Genomic DNA, 10,662 nt, shown 5'->3' on the forward strand with positions numbered 1-10,662 from the left:
AATCGATTTACACAACTCGAGTAACAAACTTATTTTCAAATTCCCAGAATGATTGGAAATTTACATACCTGGCCGGTATGATTAAGTTGGATGAAAAAATCTATTTGGATATGAACCATCTCAATGACTGTAACTCGACAGAGCAATTGCTAATGTCTAATATTTCTCCCGTGATTCTATGCAGTTATGAATATTCTCTATAAACTCACTGATAACCTCCGACGCACGCGCAGTTTGGTTTCTATGAAGGGCATGCGCAGTGTCACATTAACCAGGACACGGCGAGACTTGGAGCAGCTTTCTCCGGGTGCGGCTACGCTCGGCTTCAGAGAGTGGCGTGTGGGAGACTCACTGGGAGAAAGGAGCGGAGAGAATTCACAAGACGCGGATATAGGTGAAAAAACCCGAAAAAGACTCTCCAGGCCCTGATAAGGAGGTGGTGGTCTCTGTCGGGAAAGCGGCCCAGGGTGACGGCCGCCATTTGTTTGAGGGAAGAGGGAGTGCGGGCCTCAGAGCCGCCATCTTGAGAAGGTCAATGTGCAGGTGGGCGGGGCTATTGGGGTCGAGGACAATTGGAGGAAAGACCCACCTTCGATTACTTCACTAAAGACATGAATGCACCTGGTGGATTTTTCTTAACATCAGCGATTGTTTAATACTCACTCACAGGTTTTTAGTTACATCTTTTTTGAAGCATTTAATTCACATTCAATCATTTGCAATGGTGGGATTTGAACCTGTGTCCAGAGCACACTTGCTGAGTTTCTGGATAAATTGTCTCACATAATGTCACTAGGCTATCACTTCGCCTGCTCATAGGTTGAGCGTCCCAGTGCAACATGAATTAAACCCTTTCTTCCTGCACAATTGTTTGATCTTGCACTCTGGTGATATTACTTAGTAACTCTCCATGTGATATCCCTCACTGTGTGGGTCTAATTGTTGCCTCTGTCAGTATCCCTCGCTTTTGCAGCTACTCCAGATCCTGAACAAACAGAATTCTCACTCCAGATAGACGATGGAGACTGGGATGTTCCAGATTTCTGTCGGATTCAGTGCCATTTGATATGAGTAGTCCTCACTGCATCAGTCTAATTTCCCATTCTGTTTATCTGTCTGTAGGTACTCAGGAAGGTCATGACCTAATAGACTTCCCAGCTGCTGGGTGTCTCATCCACCCCTCATTGAAGATGGTTTGTCAGCCAGAGAGACACAGGGCAGGGAGATCTGGAGCCTTCAATAAATCCTGCAGTGAGGTAAGATCACTCATAGTGCAGAGAGCAATGAGAGGGCTCCAAACATCAGCTAAAGGTACATGACATAGCTATAGTGCTGGAGGGGGAGCACAATACAGACACACCCCAGGTTCGGTCACTGCCTTTACTGCAAGTTTTGTTGTACTAAGACAACATCGGGAGTGTCACAGTTATCAATCTAAGCCTGTGCTGTCTTAGTGAGCATCAGTACAAAAGAGGAGAAATCAGGCCTTCCAGGAGAGGGTGGGAACGCTGTCTGGGAATGTTCCATTCTGTGTTCCCTCTCCCACACAGAATCTATGGCTTGTCTTGTGGATCAGTGTCTTCAATCATTCTAATGCCAAAAACAGTTCCTATCTCGGTACTTTCCTCCCCTCTCACCAATCACTTCATACGTTTGAACCTGCTCCAGTCCAGACGACCAGCCATATCTTTCTAACTTACTTCAGTCTCGACAACATGCCTTGTCACGAGAGTCCACTCCCCCAATAACCCAAGGCCTGTTCCTGTGCTGCATGACACTCAGGCCGAAGTCACCAATGCTGGCCAGGTTTCCTGAACTGAATGAGTTGCATTTCCCTGCGTTTGGCCCATGGCCCTTCAAACCTTCTCCACTCCATGTTCCTGCCCAAATGTCTTTCCATGTTGTAATTGTTCTTGTTTCTCCCATGTGCCATTGGCAGTCCATTCTGTATATGAACCGTCCTCTGTGGAAAATGTTGCCCCTCAGCTCTGTAAGTAAATCTTTGCTCTCGGTCACTCCTCAGGCCTTACCCATTCTGCTGTGGGACACAAACCCTCCCCGGTACATTTGTGGGTGGCACAGTGGTTAGCACTGCTGCCTCACAGCGCCAGAGACCCGTGTTCAATTCCTGCCTCAGGCGACTGACTGTGTGGAGTTTGCATGTTCTCCCCGTTTCTGCGTGGGTTTCCTCCCACAGTCCAAAGATGTGCAGGTCAGGTGAATTGGCCATGTTAAATTGCCCGTAGTGTTAGGTAAGGGTAAATGTAGGGGTATGGGTGGGTTGCACTTCGGCGGGTCAGTGTGGACTTGTTGGGCCGAAGGGCCTGTTTCCACACTGTAATATAATCTAATGTAATCTAATCTAATTACCCATCCTGCTGTGGGTGCAGACTGCCCATCCCGGTGCAGACTGCCCTTTAGGCCTTAACCATCCTGAAGTGGGACACAATCCCTCACCGGTACAGATGGCCCTCAGGCCTTACCCATTCTGCTGTGGGACACAACACCTCCCTGATACAGACTCCCCTTAGGCTTTACCCATCCTGCTGTGGGACTGAACTCCTCCCTGATAAAGTTTAATCTTGAGCCTTGCCCACCCTGCTGTTGGACACAATCCCACTTGGGTACAGTTTTCCCTCTGGCCTTACCCATTCTGCTGTACAACACATTCCATCCCCAGTACAGACTGTCCTCAGACCTTACCCATCTTGCTGTGGGACCGAACCCCTCCCCAGTATAGTCTACCCTTGAGCCTTACCTGTCCTACTTTGGGTCGCATACTCTCCCTGGTACAGAGTACCCTCGGGCCTCACCCTTCCTACCGTGGGACACAACCCCTCCCCGTTATAGACTATTGACTGTCCTTAACCATCCTGCTGTGGGACACAACCCCTCCCCGTTATAGACTATTGACTGTCCTTAACCATCCTGCTGTGGGACACAACCCCTCCCTGGAGCAGTCTCCCCTGGGGCCTAACCTATGCTGCTGTGGGACACAACCCGTCCCCAGTACAGACTCCCCTTGGGCCTTACCCATCATGCTGTGGGACACACTCTCCCCTGTACAGATTCCTGTCCGGCCTCACCCACCCTAACGTGGGACACAATGCCTCCCCTGTACAGATTTCCCTCAGACATTATCCATCCCGGGTCCAGACTTGTCCAAGGCCTTGCCCATCGAAGTGTGGGACAAGACCATTTCCCGGTACAGACACCCCTCGGGCCTTCCCCATCCTGCTGTGGGACACAGCCCCTCCGAGGTACAGACTCCCCTCCGGCCTTACCCATTCTGCTGTGGGACACAACCCCTCTGAGGTACAGACTCCCCTCGGGCCTTCCCCATCCTGCTGTGGGACACAGACCCTCACGGTTCAGACTCCCCCCGGGCCTTCCCCATCCTGCTGTGGGACACAACCCCTCCGAGTACAGACTCCCCCCGGGCCTTCCCCATCCTGCTGTGGGACACAACCCCTGCCCGTTACAGAGTCCCCTCTGGCCTTACCCATCCTGCTGTGGGACACAACCCCTGCCTGGTACAGACTCCCCTCTGGCCTTACCCATCCTGCTGTGGGACACAACCCCTGCCTGGTACAGACTCCCCTCTGGCCTTACCCATCCTGCTGTGGGACACAACCCCTGCCCGGTAGAGACTCCCCTCGAGCCTTACCCATCCTGCTGTGGGACAGGTTGACAATTGTATTGAATAGTATCCCTCCAGTGTGGAAACAGGCCCTTAGTCCAGCAAGTCCACACCAACCCACGATACATACCCTGCTCAAAATAGCTTCAAAATACATAGAAACAATGATCACTGAATTGGTTAAAAACTCTGCAGTTACATCGGGCAGTTTAAAAGTTTCGCTGTATTGGTGATATGTTCCTTTTCTTCAAAAAGGTAACATTTTTATTAAAGCAGCAGATGTTCATTGTGAGAGTGTCTCTGTTAAACTAGAAGCTGTTCTGTTCTCTGTGTAACAGGCTGTTGTTGTGTGCGATGGACTGTCACTAACAGTGTAATTGACCTGTGAGTCCTTGATCAGGTTTCCTTTGTCTGTAAATCTAATAATCAGTGAACTATGCATCTGCTCTTCTTAGCGAAAACAAAGAATCATTTCTCAACGAAAAAACGGCACATCACAAAGCTATTTCATGGATTTCTGGCACACACCACCTACCAATGTATCTGGTAAGTCTGTTTCCTGAATAATTCTGAACTCTATCTGTAACTCTGAAAGTATCTGTATTGCTTGTCAGTTGGTTGAGAATTCAGCCTCTTTGTTCTGAGCTGTTGTGATGCAGGCGGTGGCTTCATTCTGTCTCTGCCAAGTTTGTTTTCTCCTTCTGCTGTGATTCTGGGAGATTCCTTTCTGCAGGTGAGAATATTCAGTGACTGAACATTGAATGATTTTGACTCTAACAGAGCAGTGGCCTTGTTTTCAGCTCATTATTCACTTTCCATTTCCTGGTTGTGTTGAATGTTACAGAAACAGACTCTGAGCAATGTTTCCATTCACTTGTATTAGATTCATTGACAGCCACGTGGTCAGTCAGTTTCAGGCCGATGGATCAGTTTCTCTGTCCTATTAGATGGTGGCCACTTGCACAGTTTCCGACGGTTCACCTCAGTGTCAGGCCGTCAGCTGCTGAAACCCTCCATCCAGCATTTGTTCTCTCTCACCATGACTACTCCAATACAGTCCCAGCTCGTTTCCCACATTCTACCTCCATATACTCACGATCACCTCAGATTCTACTGTCAGTATCCTTACAGCAAGTCACGTAAGTCATCCACCTCCATTTCACGCTGCTCTACATTACATTCAGTCCAAATATAATTTCAGAATTCCATTCATTGCGTTTAAAAACACCCATGATCTTGTCCTGTCCAAGCATCCAGGTTCCATCAGGTAGATGGGTGTCCGCGTGGTTGGGTTGGAGCAAGAGCAGGAAACTGAGGATCGTACAGGGGACAAAGATGGGGTTGGATGCGGGATGTTTAAGGAGAGAGAGCTGGTGTATTGTTGGGGATAGCTTCTCAGGGGAGTAGCACAGCGGTAGCCAGGTCTATAGCACCACAACTCAATGGCCTGAGTTATCGGAAGAGGTTGGACAAGCTGGGACATTTTTCTTCAGAGGACAGCAGACATAAGGGAGATCTTATAGAAATGTATATGATCATGAGAGGCATGGATAGGGTGAATGCATTCAGTCTTTTTCCCAGGGTTGAAGAATTGAGGACTAGAGGGCATCAGTTTAACGTTAGAGGGGAAAGAATAAAAGGGAACGTTAGCAGCAACTTTTTTACACAGATGCTGATTCTCATACGGAATGAGCTGTCAGTGGAAGTGGCTGAGGCAGGTACATTAACAACATTTAAAAGGCATTTGGACAAATACATGGATAGGAAAGGATTAGAAGGAGATGGGGCATGGGCAGGGAAATGGGGTGACCATAGATGGACATTATGGTTGCCAGGGATCAGTCTGGCCCTTAGGGCCTCTCTCTGTGCTGTGGGACTCTATGACTCTATAACTGACTGTGCTGTAGACCAAGGTCGGGCAAAATCCAAGGGAGCGAAAATGGGAGGAGAAGCACTAGTTGGGGGCATAGACAGGTGTTACTGTGGCTGCGTCTGAGACTGTTGTATCCCTGGTGCCTGGGTCAAGGACATCTCTGAGCATTTGCTTGAAATTCTGAATTGGGAGAATGGGAGGCCAGAGGTCTTTGCTACCAACGACACGAGTAGAAAGAGGGATGAGATCCTGAGGAGTAAGCACAGGAAGTAGGGAACGACTGAAAAGCAGAACCTTGAGGCTCGTAATCATTGCGTTACCACCAGTCCTATGTGCTTGTGAGACAAGGAATTGAAAGATAGCAGAGATGAATGCATGGCTGAAGAGCTGGTATAGGGGGAAGAGTTTCAGGATCTTGAATAATTGGGACCTGAACTAGAGGGGAACTGATATCCTCACTGGGAGGCTTGTTCCTGCTACAAGGGAAGGGTTTAACCTAGAATGGCAAGGTCCTGGGAATCACAGCAGCAGGGCAGCACATGAGGGGTAAGGAAGGTCGGAAGATGTATACGAGTCAATCAGAAAGGAAATACAGAGAAATGAACACCATTGTACGAATGGGCTGATTGTGTTAATTTCAACACAAGGCGCAACATAGTTAAGGTAGATGAGCACAGATCCGATATTGTGGCCATTCCAGAGATTTGGTTTGGAGAAGGATAGGACTGGCTGCTCAATATTCCAGGGTTTCATTGTTTCAGATGAGATGGAGAGGAGGGTAAAAGAGGTGGAGGAGTCGCATTACCAATCGGGTGAATGTTATGTCTGCACTCAGGACATATTGGAGGGGCTCGCCCACTGAGGCAACGTGGATAAGAAGGATGCAGTTAATGGGATTATGCTATAGGACCCTCAATCTGCCAACAATACCTCGAGGTACAAATATCTTGGCAGAATATCTCGGCAGAGGCAATAACAACAGAGTTCTCAAAGTGTCTTTAACTTCCCCACCATTTGCTGGCACTACTTTAGAGCAAGAGGCTGAGACGGTGCAGAGTTTATTAAGTGTATCCAAGAGGGTTTCTTGAAATAGTAGTGTAAAGGAGGGGTAGGGGCCATAGTGGACCTTATATTGCTGAATGAGCCTGGCCAGGTGACTGACCTTTCAGTGGGAGACCATTTTGGAAACAGTGATCACAACGTAAGTTTTTTTTAAGGCAGCTACGAATAAATGGGATGTTTCTAAATTGTGGGATTGCAAATGATGTCAGTATTAGGCAGGATCTGGGGAGTGTTAATTGGGAGGAGCTGTCATCAGACAATGCCATATTGGGCACGTGGGAGTTAGTTAAAGGCTTGCTGATTGGAGTTCACGACCAGCATGTTCCAGTAAGGAGGAGGGATAAGGCTGGTAATGTAAGGCCCCTTGGATAACAAGGGAGGCTGGGAATTTAGTCAAAAGGGGAAAAAACAAGCCTATGCAAGGTTTGGGAAGCTAGAATCGGGCATGGCATGTGATGAACGTAAAAAAACAAAAGCTGGAAGGAACCTGACCAGGGAATGAGCAGAGCAAGGAGGGGCATGCCCTTCGCAAGGAAGGTTAAAGAGCATCCCAAATTGTTCTGGAGATAATTAGCCACAAGAGGATGTGAACATGGATCGTTACAGCGCAGTACAGGCCTTTTGGCCCTCAATGTTGCACCGACCTTTGAAAATAATCTGATGCCTATCTAACCTACAACCTTCCAATATTACCCATATGTATGTCCAATGCCCATTTAAATGCCATTTGCGTCGGCAATTCTACTACTGTTGCAGGCAATTAAGTCACCTCTCGACCTTCTTCTTTCCAACTAAAACAGCCTCCATTCCCTCAGCCTTTCCTTGTAAGACCTTCCTTTCATACCAGGCAATATCCTAGTAAATCTACTCTGCACTCTTTCCACAGCTTCCACATAACTTGGAAAGACGTCGGGCCAGTCAAGACTAAAGGAAGGAACTTGTGCTTGAAGTCAGTGGAAGTGGACGAGATCCTAAATAATTACTTTGCATCGGCATTCACCCAGGAAAAGAATATTGGGGATAATGAGATTTGTGTGGAGTATGCTAATGTGCTCGGGTATTTTTGAGGTCGAGAAAGAAGCATTAGATTTCTTGAACAGCATTAAAGTGGATTAATCCCGAGGATCCGACAGTAGCTACCCCAGGTTATTGAGAAAGGCAAGACAGGAGATTTTTGGGGTCTTGAACATGATTTTTGAGTCCTCACTTGCCACCGGAAAGGTCGCAGAGGACTGGTGAGTAGCTTATGGTGTTCCTCTCTTCAAGAAGGGAAATAGGGACAATCCAGGATGTTATAGCCTGGTGAGTCTCGCCTCAGTGGTTGGGAAGCTTTGGACAGAATTTTTACAGATAGGATTTATGTGCATTTAGTAAAGAATGACCTAATTAGGGACAGTCAGCGCAGCGCCATGAGATGCTCAAGGTTGCTGGTCAAAATGTTTTACCCAGAGTTGAAATATCTTTACTAGAGAATGTGCATTTAAGGTGAGAGGGGGAGAGCTCAAAGGAGATGTGAGGGGTAATATGTTTTCCACAGAGAGTGGTCGGAATTTGGAACATGTTGCCAGGGATGGTGGAGGAGGCAGAAATGAGAGGGTTGTTTAAGGGGTTTTTGGGTGAGCATGTGAATATGCAAGGATATGGAACAAAGATAGGAAGAAAGGATGAGTTTAATTTGGTGTCACATTCAGCACAACATTCTGGGCTGAAGGGCTCGCTCCTGTGCTGTACTGTTCTTTGTCGTGTTTCTTTTGTTACAACATGACGGTGACCCCCTCTGTTAGTTAAACCAAACACCCAGAAAAGTTCACCTCCCCACATAATCTGTTAAAGTCTGAGTGACAGAAAACTCACACATTCCACTATTTAAAGAAAATAGCATTAATCTATTTTTAACTCAAAGTGAATATTAAACAACTATTCATAAATCTAAGCTCTCCCTTTCTCTTCACTGCATATTATCTGCCTCCAGCTCTATAACTATACGTTATTTCAGTAAGACACTTATTAAAATTACATCAATTTAATATCGAACCCACACAGTGACTCGTGAATTTTGTGTCTTTCTGCTTCTGGCTGAGGATCTCCCTGGGTCGTCGTTGTCTTCTTTTACTCCGAGTATGTTTCATATGAAAAGGTACCCTTTGATTGAGAGACTTTCCTAATTTATTGGTGAGCAAGATGTTGACTCTCCCAGACAGCAGTTACTCTCTGACCAATTTTTAAAATGTCCACATTTTATACGCCCCCATCAGATCATCTCATTGGCTTGATGCTGGCAAAAGAATAAATTCAAACTCAATTGGGTTTTAGAATCTTGGGGTATAATTTAAACTGATAGGTTAAATTTGAATTTTGTCAAAACAGCAACCAACATAGGTCTATATTTCACAGCCAAATGTAACATTTGTTTCTTTTCCCAGTACACTTTGGCTTGCTGGCTAGTCATATACAGTACACAGTTCAGAAGAGTGTTCTCTCCCTCTTAAAGATAGAGTACACACCTTCAACTTTATAACACTTTGAGCATTACCTTATCAGAAAGTTCGTTTATTAAAGTGACAAGCAGTAGATTGTTTACATAACCTTTTTAGCTTAATATTTCAATTTCAACATAAAACAATAGCGTGTGTTTGTGAGAGGATCATGTTGCTGTGTGCAACAGACTGTCACTAATAAGATTATGCTCCCAATAATGCAGATTTCCTGTGTAAATTCTGCATGAATTGATTTAAACACCTGGAAAGGGATTTGGTTTTCCAATGTGATTTCCATCAATGCACTTATTGGAACCTCAGTCAGACAGATAGACCCGGATTGGTGCAAATTTGTTTTCCTCACTGAAGGAAGCACATGTTGCCATCAGAGTGTTTGTAACAGAGGGGCACCAACTTATTCCTGGTTCTGGAGATTGTTGAATAAGTGGGTGAGATTCAGATATCCTGTACTGCATGTGATAAGAGGTGTTTTCATTGAATTGGATATTATGACCAAAGAGATTGGCAGGATTGATGTTGGCAGCTGTCTCTGCTGATAGGAATCTACGATGGGTCACAGTCTCAGAACTGGAGAGCAGCCTGAGTGACTGAGATAAGGAGAAATGACTTCACTCAAACACCTGGGAATCTGTGATCATTTCCACCTCAAGAATGGAATCACTGACTACATTCCAGAGAATAATTTGCAATGTTTGCAATACTAAGTGGATCAAAAGATGTTGCAGAAACTGGGTGAGTTCTGAAAAGTTAACGATGATGTTACTAAAATGAACACAAATGCTGTGGCTGCTGGAAATTTGAAACAGACCGGCAGCTAATGTAGAGAGAGACAAGCAGAGTTAATGTTTTGCATTTGATTAGATTAGATTACTTACAGTGTGGAAACAGGCCCTTCGGCCCAACAAGTCCACACCGACCCGTCGAAGCGCAAACCACCCAGACCCATTCTCCTACATCTAACACTACGGCCAATTCAGCATGGCCAATTCAGCTAACCTGCACATCTTTGTGACTGTGGAAAGAAACCCAAGCACCCACAGGAAACCCATGCAGACACAGGGAGAATGGGTGGAGTTTGCACAGTCAGTCGCCTAAGGCGGGAAATGAACCCGGGTCTCTGGCGTTGTGAGGCAGCAGTTCTAACCACTGTGCCACCGTGCTGCCTACAATCTTTTAATCAGAACAAAGAATGTTATTAAGCTGCAGTCAGGCTCCTGGGGCTAAATGGTATCGTTCTGTCTGTGTTGCTAAAGTTTTTTTGGGAGAAACAATCCCCTCATTTGCTTGGCTTGGCTGTGGCACTGTGATTGCGCTATTGAAACAGCAAGGACTCTTTCTGAGTCTCATTGATGTCTGGGTGTAAATTAGGGTCCATTGTTCATCGCTGACTCTGGAGGCAGTTCTGATACATGGGAATATTCAATTTAAAATGTTGATCTTGCAAAATAGCAAGGTTTTCTCCCAGACAGGGAATCAGACGTCCATTACTGATCCTCACTGACCATGACAGGATTCAAACCGAGAGATTTATTTTTGTGACTGACACAGTCAGATGTGGTATACAGTAGCTCTCACAGTCCTGTCCTTCC

The 10,662-nt window shown here is 46.2% G+C and overlaps 1 protein-coding gene across 1 annotated transcript; it reads left to right on the top strand.

The window, feature by feature from the left end:
* The first annotated feature begins 195 nt into the window (after positions 1-195).
* On the top strand, positions 196-7,845 carry LOC148141984 (uncharacterized). Its single transcript, XM_087977070.1, has 4 exons — positions 196-394; positions 1,123-1,256; positions 4,096-4,186; positions 7,462-7,845. Exons 1-4 carry the CDS (start codon positions 244-246, stop codon positions 7,470-7,472), a joined length of 387 nt encoding a protein of 128 aa, XP_087833196.1. The 5' UTR covers positions 196-243; the 3' UTR covers positions 7,473-7,845.
* Positions 7,846-10,662: the final 2,817 nt, after the last annotated feature.

The sequence above is a fragment of the Chiloscyllium plagiosum genome, unplaced genomic scaffold, assembly GCF_037043375.1.
Source record: "Chiloscyllium plagiosum isolate Xiang-an unplaced genomic scaffold, Cpla_swu_hap1 HiC_scaffold_31, whole genome shotgun sequence".
Taxonomy (NCBI): domain Eukaryota; kingdom Metazoa; phylum Chordata; class Chondrichthyes; order Orectolobiformes; family Hemiscylliidae; genus Chiloscyllium; species Chiloscyllium plagiosum.

Bases quoted from the DNA above. Each gene is read 5' to 3' on its own strand.
- LOC148141984 (XM_087977070.1), top strand. From the start codon at position 244: ATGAAGGGCATGCGCAGTGTCACATTAACCAGGACACGGCGAGACTTG. The intron at 395-1,122 runs GTGAAAAAACCC...ATCTGTCTGTAG, and splicing joins TTCACAAGACGCGGATATAG to GTACTCAGGAAGGTCATGAC. The intron at 1,257-4,095 runs GTAAGATCACTC...TGCTCTTCTTAG, and splicing joins TCAATAAATCCTGCAGTGAG to CGAAAACAAAGAATCATTTC.